This window comes from Elgaria multicarinata, chromosome 3, assembly GCF_023053635.1.
Source record: "Elgaria multicarinata webbii isolate HBS135686 ecotype San Diego chromosome 3, rElgMul1.1.pri, whole genome shotgun sequence".
Lineage (NCBI taxonomy): Eukaryota > Metazoa > Chordata > Lepidosauria > Squamata > Anguidae > Elgaria > Elgaria multicarinata.
Genome location: NC_086173.1, coordinates 6,402,916 through 6,419,491, shown reverse-complemented (window position 1 = coordinate 6,419,491; position 16,576 = coordinate 6,402,916). Strand labels below are relative to the sequence as shown.

Sequence of the window (16,576 nt, the reverse complement as noted above, 5' to 3'; positions counted from 1 at the left end):
GAAGGAATAATAATAATAATAATAATAATAATAATAATAATAATAATATAATGGCCAAAACACATCGAGCTTATACAGCATCCTGGGAACATTCTCTCCTTTTTGGGTTCACCTTGGATGTTCATCTGCCTTTAAAACCAGTATTTTATTTAACAACCAAGAGGACATCAATTCCCTTGCAGATTCTGAGCTCCTCTTTGACCTTTCAGGGCAAAGAGAAGGCTAGTGAATCGGAGGAAGAGTCACAAGAAACACCTCTCAAAAGTGAGCCAACAGTGGGGACGGAACACCCAGAGGAAAGGGTCCAGGAGGACGAGGAGGATGAAGAAGATCTCCTGGGGAAGTTTGAAAAGGAGCTGGAAGACATCTTGCTTCCCAAATCTGAAATGGCCAAGCTGAAGGAAGAGGTGAAGACCGAGATGGAGAAGGAGTTTGACCACATTATTGATGAGGTCAGGATTTATGAAATTTATTTATTTATTTATTTATTTATTTAAGTATTTTTATGCCGCCATTCAGCCAAAAAAGGCTCTCACGGCGGCTTACAAAAGTATTTCTTGACAGTCCCTGCCCACAGGCTTACAATCTAAAAGACATGACACAAAAGGAAAGGGGATTGGGAGGGAGGAGGAGGAGGGGGGAAGGAAAGCAAACTCAGGCACTACAATCTTAGTTGGAAAGTTCAGCAGTTACAGGGGACAGCAGGAGGAGGGGGCTCTCAGCTGGAGCTGGACCCAGGCATGGTGGAGGGGTGCCTGGCTGCTGCTTCCTCCCTCACTGGTGGCCTCTGCAGAGACAGTTGGTAGCAGGAGGGAGGGGGCTCTCAGCTGGAGCTGGACCCAGGCACGGTGGAGAGGTGCCTGGCTGCTGCTTCCTCCCTCACTGGTGGCCTCTCCAGAGACAGTAGGTTGCAGGAGGGAGGGGGCTCTCAGCTTGAGCTGGACCCAGGCATGGTGGAGAGGTGCCTGGCTGCTGCTTCCTCCCTCACTGGTGGCCTCTGCAGAGACAGTTGGTAGCAGGAGGGAGGGGGCTCTCAGCTGGAGCTGGACCCAGGCACGGTGGAGAAATGCCTGGCTGCTGCTTCCTCCCTCATGGTGGCCTCTGCAGTGAAATTAATTCTGTTTCCCTTCTGCCCTGCCCCCCCCCCAAAAAAGCCCGCTGGTGGACCCAATCCTAGATGTTCCGTATCTATCCCGGATCATCTCTTATTTGCACGCCCATTGCCTTCTTTGTAATGAGAAGCTAAAGCATTTGGGTTTTCTGTCTCAGAAAAAAGACTGGAAGGGGAGGCGAGTATAATCGACTCATACAATGATGAATGGCGAGTTAAGAAACTAGCCTAAATGTCTTTCTAAAAAGAAATAGACAAAGAAAAGGTAATTTTTTTGGGCTGTAAGCACATTTGGCAATTTGAGAAACTGCCCTGGGCACCATCACAAAATGGCTGCCGTTAGTGGACATGGCAAAGGACTGGTAACTTACCTCAAAGATGGAGTAGAAGGCAGAGGTAGGGTCTGAGCCCCAGTGTACTAAACAACTTCTTTGAACCTACATCTTTCAGCACCAGCAGTAAACAGTTTCAGAGCAATTCCAGCTACCAGTGAGAAAATGTGGTAGTTGTTTTTCAAAAATTGGAACAAGTGGAGCACCAAGAGAAAGGAGTTTGGGGGCAGATTTGTGGCCACGGGCAGCATGTCACCCACCCTGGGGCTGGGCAAACCTGTGCAGGAGATAGGCCTATCAGCAGACAGCGGCAACTGATCCTGCACAACCGGACTCACCAGGGCTATGGATGCCTCTACTGGATCTGTACCAACAGCGGCATCAAGACCTGCATGAATGGGAGCAACGTTGCGCTCAGGCCTCTTCTAGCCCTGCGTGGGATTAGAAGTGTATGATGTGGAGGGGGAGTTGTGCTTTCTCCATGTCCCTGTGCATTGAAGGAGGGAATTAAGCAGCGGGGAGCCTGGTCTACCGGGGGGGCGGGGGGGAGGCTCTCCCTGCACAACTTAAAACCCGGATTGTGCAGGGCATTAAATCGTGCAGTGAGCCTCCCTATATAAAGCAGTCTCCCTGCTGTAGACGTTCCCCCTCCATCAGATGGAGGGCTGTGGAGCTGAGCAACAGGGATGGCATGAAGAAGGTGGGGAGCCTGGTTCTGCTCCCCACCTTCATGCAATTCTAATTGCCTGGGCGGTGAACATCCCCATAGGGCTCTTGCCATCTCCCAGTCCAGGAAATCACCTTCCAATGCTACTTGCGGTTGTCGGCTCTGCAATGGTCAGTTGGATGCCTTCTTCTTAGGGTGCCTTCTCCTATCGGTGAGCTATCATTACAGCTATTTTTGTTTTTTCTGTACAAATAATTGTACAGAAGTACAGCTATACCATTCCCTCCAGTCCTCTAGCCGCGATGTTTGTCTTCTTCCAACTGATCTTTGTCCTTCGGTTTTCCCTCGTATGATAAGTTAGAGAATGGTGCATTTTTCTCCTCGAATAACGTGACCAAGATGGCCTGCCCTGCTGAATTCCGAGATTCCTACCTGGACGCCACACGCTTGCTGTGCTGGCCTCCCTTTCCACCCCCCGTATGGCTCGTGCATAGTTAGGTAACAAGTGGTACAAAACGGGGCTATACATGCAAGGAACACACGTTCTGCCCCTCTCTGCCACCCCTTGCAAATGCTTAGGGCCTTAAAATTTGTATTTCTACACTCACAAGGACTAGAAACTTGACTTAAAAGAGTTTCACGAATCCAGACCCTACACTGAATTGCAGGACGTGAGCTAGCCTCCTAGTCAAACCAGCCAGGCTTAATGTTGATGTCTCAAAACGTCTTAGCCTATACTTTTTCTCTGCTTGCTTGTGCTTGGGCAGGTGGAGGATGAGTTAGAAACAGAAGGCCTGAAAGGTGAGTTTGACCGAAAACAAGCCTCCAAGTCTTTGGCGTCAACCCTCAACAAACTGATTGACAAGCTGGATCCTGGCAAAGTCCCAGATAAAGGGGATAAGGGACAGGAGCATCAACCTGAGGAGGAGGAAGAGGTGGCAGCTGCAGAAGGAGGGGACGCTGCTAAAGAAAAGGCAGCCAAGCCAGCAGCTGGTACGTTTCTATACCAAGGAAGTGGATTTCATTCTTGTGAATAGGAGTGAATTTGAGGATATTTCTGGGTCAGCTAGCAGGGGGTGCTGTTCTGTCATAAACAGTACAGCAGTGGGGTGGGGGGCAAATGCTCCCACTCACTTGATCAAGGCAGGTTGGTCAGGGGTTAACTTAAATCCGCCATGCCCAACCTGGTGCCCTTCAGATGTTTTAGACGGTAAGTCCCATAATTCCCAGCCAGGATGTTGGCCTCCAACGCCTCTGGAGGCCATCAGGTTGGTCAAGGCTGGCCTACATTGTGAATACAAATGACTAGGAAGTTGTGGTGAAATTCGGAAAACTGTGGGACCAGTTAGAAACGGGTGAGCTTCTGAACGTCCTACGGGTAAAACATCTCAGGGGCCGCTCATACCCATTCTCGTGTTCGTTTTGCCGGGCGCTGGCTGGAAAGCTGCAGGGAAGGCTGCATTTGGACGCAAGCCTTGAGGTGCGTCTGGCCAAAGTGGGCCTCTGCCAGAGGCATCTCTGGGGTCTTGTATGAGTACTTGCACCATTTCAAAAGATGTGGGTCTTCAGCCATTTCCCCACTTGGGGTTCCCTTGCCATTGGTCAAGAAAGCGACTAGGCCGAAGCACTGCAGTCAGTCCCAAGAACCAGGAAGCATCCACCAATGGGAGGACTCCGTTCCCAAGGATGCAAATCAACTCCCTGGGATAAAAAGGCATCGCCAAGCCCTGTTAACATCCCTGCTCCTCAGTTTGTTGCTGCTGCTGCTGCTCAGCCATTTTCACCAGTTTCCGGGTAAAGGGAATAATTTTTTGCTTCGACGAGGTTTGGGCTTCCTACATCATAGTCAAATTCCCATTTCTTTCCTTTTGGGGGAAACGGGGGAAGGCTTTTGCCTTTTGACTGTGTCCGGACTGGGTCAAATATCAGGTCGTACATTTGTCCAGAGTACTCATTCTCCAATAGTGGAGGCAACTTATTATTCCCTGTACCTACTGCAGGCCTGTGCGGCTTGTGATCCACCCAGTTGAATGCTTCCCGCTGACCATATACAGCAGTGGTTGACAGCCCCTGCCTGGGGGCAAAACCAGGAGGTTTATGGTGCCCCTGGTGGGTTACTGTACCTAAGCAGTGGGCTGCGTTCACTTCGGTGGGCCAGACGTGGTGCAGGCCTGACCCACCGGCTAATCTCCATGCCTCTCTGTGACTTCTTGCCTTCCTTTTCCTCTGCTGTCCGGGGACCTTCTGCTTTTGTGAAAGTTCCAAATGCTTTGAAGCCGCTTGACGCTGTGCTCAAAACACCTTTGATGCAAAACCACAGTAGATTATTGGCAGGGAAGAGCGCTCTCTTCCTCTCGAGTGCAGACTACCCCCAGCCTTGCTAGCAAGCCCGTCCAGCTTGCGCGCTCTCCCTCCCTCCCTCCCTCCCGCAAACGCCGGCCTACTGACGTGCCTCTGTCCCCTTTCTGTCTCAGATGGCGACCCAGACGGGCGCGTGAAAGTCAGGGTCACTAAAGTAAAGCCAGGTAGCGCTCAGCAGAAGGAGCTGCGAGTCCAAGAGATGAGCAGGGACAACCCGCAGCTGCACCACATAGAGAGTGTGGTTAAGGACCTGTTGGAGAAGGAAGGCCTGAAGGCAGAAGGTAATAATGCAGCCATGCAACCTGGGCAGCGGGCGATAGGAGATGCTTGTGAGCCTTTCTCCAGGCCGGGTGGGTGAGGGGCGCTGGGCAGCATCCCTTAGGAGAGAGCAGCCAGGGACGGGAGATCACCGGAGGACACAAATGGCAAATCTTTGTAGAGTCATGGCCATCCTGATAGTCTCAACACATGATCTGATTAATGCCTTCTCCTGGGAAGGTTTTTGAAGCCAGGGTTGCCCCCATTTCCTTGTTTAAGGGAGTGGTCGGGGAAGGGTCTCTGGTTCAATGGTTGGGTGTGTTTATCTTACACACAGTCCCAGGTTCTTTCCCTGCACCTCGAGTTCAAAAGGACCTAGGAATGACCCTCTGCCTTAAGACCTGTTTGGTCCAGTGCCCAGTATCGCAGCCTTCCTCCCCAACCTGGTGCTCTCCCGATGTGTTGGAGTGCAACTCCCATCATTCCCAGCTGCCCGGGAATGATGGAGAGCTGCAGTCCAACACATCGGGAGAGCCCCAGGGTGGGGAGGAAGGCTGCACTATGAGGTTCGATAGAAAGACCAACGTTCTGACTTCATAGAAGCCAGATTCACACATTCTACACCAGGTCCACTATGGCTGCTGGAGATCCCATGGTTTATGCAAGGCCTTGCTCAGGGAGGCGGTTGGTGGCAAACTGTGCTTTTCAAAGTGTGACCCCCAAGGATTGTTGCTGGCAACTGCTTTCGACACAGAAAGCCTTTCTTTATTTTGAATCCCTCTTTTAAAATAAAAAACAACACTCCCAAAAGAACTTACCCAAGATGCTTTGCGTCATGGTATTCATCGAGGGATAACTAATGAAATTAGGAGAATAAGACATGACCTTCTAAAAATGTGTTTTATAAACCGAATTCAAACCGTATTATAAGATCCTTGAGCATTAAAGTGTGGGGAAAGTGTTGGCGTGCAATACAGAAAGGTTGCTGTTGTAGTGTTTCCCATTGTAGTTTGATTTTATAGATAGATAGATAGATAGATAGATAGATAGATAGATAGAGGTATTGTGTGTGTGTGTGATCATTCAACCAGTATTTGTCAAAAAATCAACGTTCAGGAGAAAAGAAAAGCGGAAAATCTCTGGGCACTTGGAGGCCAAGGCTCTGCTAAATAGTCAATCATGTTCCTTGTTCTGCTTCTAAAACCAATACATATTGGACAAAATCTGACTCTTCTTTTTGAATTCCCAGTAGATTGTCTCCAAATTGAAGAGTAGAGCAGTCCAAAGTTGGAGATTTGCTGGCTGGAGGTGGTTTGGATGGGGTGGAAGTGTGCCTCCTAGTGAGGAGGACCTCTGCTGTCAGCAATGGGTGTAGGGAGTTCATTGCAGAGAGCCCTGATATGCCCACAGCAAGCTCTATGAGCATAGATTTGCCAGTAGTAGGTGTTCTTGGGCATCCATGGATCCAAAGCTCCTTCATTCTCGGAATAGATGCCAGGTTCAAGTCCCCCAAATACATCAGCCTGGATCTGGCAGAATTAATCTGCCAGATCCAGGCAGATTAAGGCCGGGGGGGGGGGGGAGAATAGGGTGAAGAAAAACAAAACAAAATCTCTGAAGGACATTCCCTCTCTCTCTCTCTCTCTCTCTCTCTCTCTCTCTCTCTCTCTCTCTCTCTCTCTCTCACACACACACACACACACACACACACACACACACCACCCTGTCTGATGCTAGCAGGCAGGGCTTTGGAAGTGGTGGACAATCCACCCTTCACTCCCCCTGCCCCATTTAGGATTGTTCTCTTACTTCCCTTCACATGAGTTTAGGCGCCACACTCTTAAAATCTAGTGGCTCTTTGCTTTGAGAGTTTTTAAACTGTGGCAAGTCCAGCATTTCTTCAGTCGGAGATGAATGTGCATCCACATGCGCACGATCCCGTTACAACCATAGGTATCCAGCTATGCTCCAGTCATGTTCACCACAGTTGCTTCCTGACCTCTTCTACCATTGACGAACTCCTGTCCCTTTAATATTTGTGTGGGGCGGAGAATGAGGATTCCCCGACGCCTTACGTCTTCCACATTTTCCAGATTATGAACCCTTGAAGAAGCATGTGGCACTTCCCCTCCTAAGCATTGCAAAACAAGCAAGAGAGTAAGACATGAATAACTGCTTGGCTTATGACCAGAGCCATAATAACTGGCCGTGCCGATGTGTACATGCGCTCTTTTGTCGCCCCCAAGCGGCTAGAAGGGGAAGAGCTATAAAACTAGCTTCTCTAGCCTGGCTCTGTCTTACCAAGTTGCTTGGAGCGTTGAGAGCCATGTCATACGTGACCCCTTAAAACAGGGTTGGGCAAAACCTCTGGAGGGCTGGAACTCCCATCAGCCCTAGCTAGCATAGCCAATGGTGAGGGATCATGGGAGTTGTAGGCCAAGAAAGTTTAGAGGGCCACAGGTTGCTCACCCTTGCCTTTACAGCGTGCCTCTTCCGTGCATCTCTCAAGTACACTTATGATGTGATGCGGTTGCGCTCAGCATTTACCTGCTTTCTGCTCTGCTTCATTGGCAGGTGTTCGCGGGGGGGGGGGGTGTGTGCAGGGAAACCCGAAACTCAGCAACGTTGTCTTGCATTTCCGCTTTAACTAAGTATTTCTGGGAGAGGCAGAGAAGAGATTCCGGCCAGCGACAGTCCTATATTGAACATCGCATTTAGTTTGAGCCTGAGTAAATTGTCTTTGTATTCGTTTTAGATTGGAGATGGGCTACTTCTGTCATGGCTCCGTCTCTTGCCACGGCTTCTCTTCTTGAGAATCAGGCCTGGGTCGCCTTCTCTTTTTTCCTTAACAGGGAGAGCCCACTAAGCCTCTCCAATACGCCAGGCTTGTTGAACCTCTTTCAGCCCGAGGGCCGAATTCAATTTTAGGGAGGCTCTTGGGGCCCGCATCCCCATGGTGGGCGGGGCCAAAGGCAAAAGGGGGCGGGGCCAAAGATGCCAGCATATTTTAGCGTAAAGCTCTTACTGCCAGTAACTGAGCTTTAGGAGAGTCATTTCATTCTTTTATAATGGGGTGGGGGTGGACTCTTCAAAAGCCTGGAAACCACTAAACGCTCAGTGGTTAGAGGGAAAGAGGTAAGGCCAGGGAAGGTGGCGTGCATCTCTGGGGAACACCAGGTTGGGACTCCGGGCAGGTGAAATTTGGTCCCCGGGCCTGAGGTTCTAGACCCCTGCCAGATGCCTTCATGGGCCATTTTCCTAAACTCACTAAGCATTTAGGAGCTGACTCATGTCTGGCTCCCTCTGTAATCGGCAGGTAAAATTGAAATCAAGATTGTGACGACGGGCGGCCTTGGGGATGACGACGACACCCACTGGCTGTCAGAAGAGGACACCAAGAACCTCAAGGACATTTTCTTCAATATTTTGGTGAGGACCTAAGATGCATCATTGCCACTCTTTGAACGGGGAATCTCATTCCGGTGTGGGCGAGAGGAGGGACGGTTCACAAGACGGAGGGAGGTTGGCTGCAGGGATGGTTGACTGGGATCGGGGGGAAGTGGGGCGGGGGGAGCAACACTCTGCGAATGGCCTTCTCTTTATTCCTACCCAATGGGTTGGATCCAGATGGAGGTGTGCGCAACTGTGCTGGCAGAAGCAAACTTCCACAGCTCCTCCTGTCCCCTGAAAATACGACGTAGAGGGTCAGGGGCGGGCCTGCTGAATGGGCTGTGGTGTGGGTGGAAGGGAGAGATTCCCAAACATTGGGCGAGAGGCACCTTCCATAAATGAAGCTCTTCTTCCAACAAAAGATGGATCCTGGATCTAACCCGGGCTTTTCTTGACAGAGGTGGTCCTTCCAAAACAGGGCGTAGATGCTGCCGGAGTTTATGGGTTTGGGGTTATGGGGGGGCTTAAAGGTGGCAGAGTTGAAAACACGGCTCTAAACCAAAGAGCAGAATCCCCCATGGCTCATGCATTTTAAGCCTCGCACAGGAGGTTTTTCTTCCAGTTGAACCGTGGCAGCATTTCCCTGCCCTCCTGCACCCCTTGTTGCTGGCAGTGGTTGGGGGGGGGCGCAGTGTGTTGTGGGGAAGCTTGCCGTTTGGGTTTCCCACCTCGGGCAACCAAACGTCTTGGGTTGGCAGTGGGCCCTGGATGTTGTCATCCGCCATGGGTCTGGGTGGTGTGTGTTTGTGGTTCCATGGCCTTGTCCTTCCTCTCTCAGATCCAGGGCACAGAGGAAGCCCACAAGGAACAGCGGCGGCAGCGGCAGCTGGAAGACAACTACCGTTTTGTGTGGGGGCGCAACCAGGAAGAACTGCCGGCCGCCGCCACCACCACCGATTCAGATGAGCTGGATTTCTGAACCTCGCCAAATGTCCGGACTCAGACAACCGTGGCTGTTCCCCTGCAGGACTTGGCTGGGCCCTTCCGGCTCTGTCGCCAGGAGGCCCAATGCGTTTCCGTAGCGACCAGAATCCCATTCGAATGCGCACAAAGCAGGTGGCAGGCGTGGGGGGCACATCCTGCTCACAGGTGTGGGCTGTCTTTGTCAGGCCCTCTGCTGTCGCATGAGTTTCTCTAAGACGCCCCCAGCCGCACGTCCTCACCACACCGTCAAGGCTTCCAGGAGCTGCCTCAGCTGGCAGTGGTGGCATTTCCTCAGGGCCAAAATTCCAGCGCCCTCCTAGGCCGAGCTCTTGGCTTCAGCCTTCAGTCTCCTGTCAGCTGCGCTCGGCATCAGGAACTCAAAATCCAGGCTGCCCACCTGACTCGGTGGGATTGATATGTTGCCCCAAGTGTCCTGGCTTGAAGCAGTTTGCTCACACAAACACACTCGGAGACCCATAGAGAAAATCCCTTTGGCTCAGCGCAATGTGGAATCGGGGTGAAGAGCTGGACCTGGTGCCCCTCTGTTGCTCATGTATTTGCCCTTGTGTATTTTGGAAGAAACGTCAGCCCCAGGCTTGTATGGATGGCTGTGTGTCACCTGTGTGCCTTGCAAAGTTAAGCTGGAGAAGAGGATACTCTTTCCCTATCCTGCGTTGGTCTCTTTCCAGCACCTCTCTTTTCTTTCATTCTCCCCTCCTCCCCTCTCAAAGTTTTTTGTGGGCTGAGGGCAAATCTGCCTCATCGTACGGGCCATTCCTTGACTGTATTTACACTTGCACAAAACAATGCCAGTGTGCAAAGTTGCAACCTTCAGCTATTGATTGTGAAAAAGAGAATGTGAAATGTGGAGGGGGGGGGCGGGATGGAGGAGAGATGGCTACTGTACGCTATTCTCTAGTTGCATTGCTCCACGTGTACTAGGGCCTTAGATGTAAGCGTATGCGGACTGCATACAAATACAGCCTCTCCACGCGTACAGGGCTGGCTGTTCCTTCTGTGAAGTCTCAAGCCACAAGTCTGGCTGAAATCTCTTGCAGTCAGAATGGTCTACTTCAAATGCTGAACAATCAGGGGTACTTAATGGGTGACGAGTTGAGGAATCACTGCCCAAGGAAGGGGTGAGGCTAGAAGAATCCTGCCGCCTTTCTTCCCTTGGCACATGCAAGATGATTCATAATTCACTTTTCTATCAAATAAATCCAGACCAACCCAGCCTAGATTTTGTTGTTGGCTTTTATGTGGGGTGCATGTGGGAGTGATTTGTATAGGACATTGATCACCTCCGTATTAAAATCCGTCAGGTTACCTTTTTTTACACATTGAAGAGGAGTATCCAATAGGGACCATTTGAAGGAGGTTCTTTGTTGTACGTGAATACATTTTATATACTGTGAAACATCAGCACAGATGCCTTTTATTGAGGATCTTGAAGGAAAAGGGACAGTTGCTCCTGCAATTTAGTAAGCCAAGAGCTACTATTCACTGCAGGGTTAGATTTAGAGGCAGGTGACTAGGAACTAAACTACACACTATGTTAAATGCATAGCATGTAGCTCATCCTAATGTTCTTTTACTTTAGTGTAAGTGCACCAGCTCCTGATCGGGATTTGAATCACTGTGCACAGGTAGGAAGGCTAAACCTTTCCACCCAGCCACTTCCCCTGCTAAATTCTCCCACCCACCCACCAACCCCAGTGTGGGGGCTAGAGGGGAAAAAATCCTTCCACTGGTGCCAATCCTGATCAGGATTTGGACCCTGCATGCCTACATTAAAGTAAAAACCCATTTAACATAGCGAGTAGTTCAGTCCTTGGATAATAGTCTATGAGCCCATTCAGAAGACACCTTAAACCACGGCTTCATCCAAGGGGAATAAGGGTTTTTGCTTTATTCACCACTACTGAAAAAGCCCGTCATACAACAGGTGTATTTATTTTGTTAAGGAGGTTTAGCCTTCTATCAAATTTACCCTCATGCTACAAATTACTTACTGAGAGTGGGTTTTGGCCCATCTGCTAGGCCGGAAGGTCCTGGCAGCTAGATGGCCCCAAAGGGCAAAAACTACGTATTTCTTCGATTGTAAGACGCCATCGATTGTAAGACGCACACTAATTTCAGTACCACCAACAGAAAAAAAAAACCTTGTTTCTCAGCTTATTATTTATTTATTTGTTTGTTTATTTATTTATTACATTTATATACTGCCCCATAGCCGAAGTTATCTGGGCGGTTTACAAAGATTAAAAACAGTGAACATTAAAAACAAATATACAAAATTTAAAGGCATAAAAAGCATAAAAACAGACAATATCCATTTAAAACAACTTTTCTGGGGTCAGTTAAGAAAAAACTCAGTGTATGTTGCTAAATGCCTGTGAGAAGAGAAAAGTCTTGACCTGGCACAGAAAAGATAATGTTGGAGCCAGGCGATACTCGTCAGGGAGATCATTCATATAATCATAGAATAGCAGAGTTGGAAGGCCATCGAGTCCAACCCCCTGCTCAATGCAGGAATCCACCCTAAAGTATCCCTGACAGATGCTTGTCCAGCTGCCTCTTGAATTACTCTAGTGTGGGAGAACCCACAACCTCCCTAGGTAACTGATTCCATTGCCATACTGTAACAGGAAGTTTTTCCTGATGTCCAGCTGGAATCTGGCTTCCTTTAACTTGAGCCCGTTATTCCGTGTCCTGCACTCTGGGAGGATCGAGAAGAGATCCTGGCCCTCCTCTGTGTGACAACCTTTTAAGTATTTGAAGAGTGCTCTCATGTCTCCCCTCCATCTTCTCTTCTCCAGGCTAAACATGCCCAGTTCTTTCAGTCTCTCTTCATAGGGCTTTGTTTCCAGATCCCTGATCATCCTGATTGCCCTCCTCTGAACACGCTCCAGCTTGTCTGCGTCCTTCTTGAAGTGTGGTGCCCAGAAATGGATGCAATACTCAAGATGAGGCCTAACCAGGGCCGAATAGAGAGGAACCAGTACCTCACGTGATTTGGAAGCTATACTTCTATTAATGCAGCCCAAAATAGCATTTGCCTTTCTTGCAGCCATATCGCACTATTGGCTCATATTCAGCTTGCGATCTACAATTCCAAGATCCTTCTCGTTTGTAGTATTGCTGAGCCAAGTATCCCCCATCTTGTAACTGTGCCTTTGGTTTCTATTTCCTAAATGTAGAACTTGGCATTTATCCCTATTAAATTTAATTCTGTTGTTTTCAGCCCAGCACTCCAGCCTATCAAGATCACTTTGAAGTTTGTTTCTGTCTTCCAGGGTATTAGCTATCCCACCCAATTTTGTGTCATCTGCAAATTTGATCAACGTTCCCTGCACCTCCTCGTCCAAATCATTAATAAAAATGTTGAAGAGCACTGGGCCCAGGACTGAGCCCTGCGGCACCCCACTCGTTGCCTCTCCCCAGCTTGGGAAGGTTCCATTGATAAGTACTCTTTGAGTCCGATTCTGTAGCCAACTGTGAATCCACCTAATAGTTGGATAATTGTTCCATAATTGCTCACCTGATAGTTCCATAATTGGGGTGGGGGGCACCCCTGAAACGTCCTCTCCCTTGTAGGGTAGCTTGTAGGGTAGGGATGACTCATGGATGCTGATTGTGTGTCCTAAGTTATGAAATGGGTCATGCATGCAATAAAAAAATGAAGTATTCAGAAGCTGAGTTCCCTGCAGGGCAAGGCACCTAAGACCTTCCTTCCCCAGGGCACCCTCTCATCTAGGACTGGTTCTGACTACCTGCTAGGAAAAGACTGTCTCTAAAAAAAAAAAAATCTACAGTCAACTTGGAAATTTGGGATGCTTGGAACTTGTCTTTACAAAATATGTTAAAATACCCACGGCTGCTCAGTATTACAGAACATCTAGTCTTAAAACAGTGATGCTGGGCGAAGAAAGAAATAGGTGAAGCTGCCTTAAGCGAGTCATGCCATTGGTCCCTCTAGTCGAACATTGTTTTGTTTGATAGCAATTTTCCTGCGCCTTCGGCCAAGCTCTTTCCATCCATGCTACCTGCAATCTTTTTAACTACAGAAGCTGGGGGTTGCATACAAACCGTGTCCTCTGTAACTGGGTTCACACAACACGATAACCCGCACTCAAGGGTTGAGTATGGGTTAAAAGTGGGTTGTTGAAATGTGGGTTATTGTATTGTCTGAACCCAGCTGCATTAATAAATCATGCTCTGTGTAGCAGTGGCCCTCATAGCCTAAAAGGCTGGTTACCCCTGGAATAACGGATCCTATGCTGGTGTAGAGCTTTGAGCCCAGTTTTTGCTTCAGGTTTGGTTTGATTCCTCTGATCCTAAAGCCTTCTCTATGCAACATCGTTATTGAGCGTATAGATTAAATGTGGCTTGCAGCCCAGCTAATGCTATGCTATTGCCAGGGTCCTGCTAAATAGAACAGGGCCCTGGGGCGGTGGTAGTAGTCCTTGTTCAAGGCACTGCTGCACTGCTGCTGTGTTTGCTCCGGCCGAGTTGAATTTAAAGATCAATGGAAATGTCCCATTCTATGTGAAGCCCTATTGTGCACATTCTGAACCGTTGCTATGATAGTAGACTTTGGGCCAAAACAAACATTACTTTAAATCTGCATCATCTTGCAACTACATCTTTTTATTTATTTATTCATTTATTTTTACTGATGTTAGAAAAGGCCTTTCAAAATGTTGCTGAATCCTGAACATCTTTAGTACAGTGACCTACTTTACAGAGTATAGCTCTCTATTTGAAGGGCTGCTAGAGGAGAACCCTCTGTCTCAAGGTGTCCTGTTTGAAGGCCTGTCCAGTTCAAGCCCGACTAAAAAAGAGATTCATAGGAATAAAGAACCAGGGGTCTTGAATTTGTCCGTCATCAGTTTGCACCTGATCAGGAGACAGGCAGGCACACAAGTCACCTGATCACTGTCTTTCCCATTACAGTGAGAGAAATGTTTGTGAATATATAAAAATGTCTACTTAAGTCTAGATAAGTGGGTGAAAAGAGCCGGGTGCTGGTTTATATGGATGTGAACTGGAGGTTGGGGTGCATGAAAGAAACACTTGCTCTTCCTTATGAAGAAAGGCTTAAAACTATCAGAGCTTTTCAGCTGCCAAAAATAAAATTTAAAAATCCTTGTTAGGGGACATGTTGGCGACATAAAGTTATCAGTCTGCTTACATATGCACATTTGCATTCAAGTGGGTGTTAGTAAAATCTGAATTGTGGTCCGTAGTCGATGTAATCTCAACCTTCCACAACCTGGCAAGCTCCAGACGTCTTGGGCTACTGCTCACATTATCCCCCGAGGGATTATGCTGGCTTGATTAATGGATTACAATCCTTTGGATCAGTTAAAACACATACCTCTGATTAATCAAGCAACTTGCATAGGATTGCACCCTTAAACATTTTTTAAAATTGTTTAAAGGTGCAATCCTATGCAAGTTTAAAGGCCTACAACTCCCAGCATTCCCCTGTCACCATAGCAAAATTATTTTTATTCTTATGCATGAATATGGTAGTTTATTCATATGCTTTGGAAGTGGCAGATCATCCATCACTGCTCCTCTAGTGGTTAGGATTGCTCTGCCCATGGCTGTTAGCCATGATAATGAACAGCACAATCCTATACATGTCTACACAAACATAAGCCCCTTTAAGTTCAATGGAGCTTACTCCAGGTATGTGATATTGCATTACAGCCCTAGTCAGCCTTCCTCAACTTGGCTCCTGCCAGATCAGTTGGACTACCACTCCCATAGTCCCCCAGATAGCTATGCTGTCTTGGGTGGATTTTCCTTATATACAGTCATTAGACCTCTGAGTAGTAGATACTATGGACAAATAATGGGGAAATGGTTTTGCCGTCATGTCCCGCTTGTGGGCTTCTCAAGAGGCATCTGGCTGATCACTACTGGAAATACGATGTTAGATAAGATGGACCCTTTCTCTTATGCAGCCTGGTTCTTCATAGGTTCTAAATGGGCCTGTTCAGACAACACACTAAGCCATGGTTAAGCTACTAACCCTTTTGCAGCAAATGGTTAGTGAGCGTTTTTAAACCGTGGTTATGTAGCCACCATGGTTAGGAATGGTTCGCATGACACACTAAATCATAATGTTTAGCTTAAAATGCTTAACCACCGTAGCTTAGCATGTAATCTGAACAGAATATATTGAGAAACTAGCATTTTGAGGTTTGCAACCATTGCAAGCGTGCAACAGAAGAACCACAAAGGAGGAAATAAGATTTTTTTTCCCTGTTGGTGCACATAAGGAACTTGATATCCAAGATAAATAGTGTTTATGTATGATGTGGCGTTTGTGTATTGTTCTCTCCTTCGTTACTTGGGGGGTGGGGGGTTGTGTAAGCTGTTTTTCAAAGAGGCCAGATGCTTCTTCATTCCTGGTGGCTTAGGAGATTTTACTTTTGTATCCTGTGTTGTATCCTGGAACTCTCTTAGCACTAGCAATCAGAACGCACTGTGCAACAGATTATCTGCATTAAGAAAAAAAAGAAAGAAGTGGTGACATGGGACCATCCTGAGAAGACAATAACATCCAGACCTCTGTAAACATCCATCGATGAGGCAATGTGGTGATGCTGTAAAACCCTTGTCTGGAGGTACGCTAATTTTATTTATTTTATTTATTACATTTTTATACAGCCCAATAGCCGAAGCTCTCTGGGCAGTTCACAGAAATTATGGGCGGTTCACAAAAATAAGTAGCAGAATGCTTAGCTTCATCCCACGTACCTGTTTCCCTTGAATTATCCCCTACAGTGCTAAGCTGTCGTTGTTGCGCCTTTGCATACCAGGAAAAGGGTTTAAGGGGGGGAAATGTAAAAAAAATCATAAAAAATCAACGGACGACCCAATCCAATTCAAATTTGGTGTGCGTAAAGCTCTCCTTAATATCTATTACTGTGCCAATTTTGATGTCTTTATCTTTAAAACCTAAACAGATGTAAGCATTTGTTTAATTTGAAGCTTAAGAGTATCAAATCCTGCTCCTGCACCCCCAGTGGCCGCTCGGAAAACAACAAATGATTTGCTCCAAAACTAGTAGCAAAATAGGTCGGGTCTTTTGGCTTTATAGCACAATTAAGGCAGGATGCATGGGAGATTATAAACAGATTATAAAGCAGATTATAAACTGGAAAACTTCAGAGTCCTTTGCACGCAATTCACAGTGATTGCACAGTATAACCCTGGTGTGATGAAGCTCACTGACAGCAGGTCCTGTATTTCTTTCAGATTTATGTGAGCCACTTTGGAGACAAAAATTGTCTGAAAAACGGGATAAAAATACAGTAAATAAATAAACCTCCTCTCCCCGCAGCCCATGGTCCCAAACTGTATTTGCAGTGTGTGTATACAGCTGCTACTTCTAAAGCAAAAACATCAGATGCTAAAGTCACCTTCTGTTCTGGGGTTTGATTGTGCCTCAATCCC

The 16,576-nt window shown here is 47.7% G+C and overlaps 1 protein-coding gene across 2 annotated transcripts in view; it reads left to right on the top strand.

Moving 5' to 3' along the window:
* OS9 (OS9 endoplasmic reticulum lectin) overlaps window positions 1-10,341 on the top strand; it is a 52,784-nt gene extending 42,443 nt beyond the window's left edge. The window contains exons 11-15 of one of the 2 annotated variants that reach the window (XM_063119190.1): window positions 210-452; window positions 2,878-3,103; window positions 4,585-4,752; window positions 8,046-8,158; window positions 8,958-10,341. In XM_063119190.1, the coding sequence (XP_062975260.1) occupies window positions 210-452; window positions 2,878-3,103; window positions 4,585-4,752; window positions 8,046-8,158; window positions 8,958-9,098 (891 nt within the window). In that variant the 3' untranslated portion in view covers window positions 9,099-10,341. The remainder of the gene's footprint in view (window positions 1-209; window positions 453-2,877; window positions 3,104-4,584; window positions 4,753-8,045; window positions 8,159-8,957) is intronic. The other variant, XM_063119191.1, reaches the window with a different exon arrangement.
* Window positions 10,342-16,576: the final 6,235 nt, after the last annotated feature.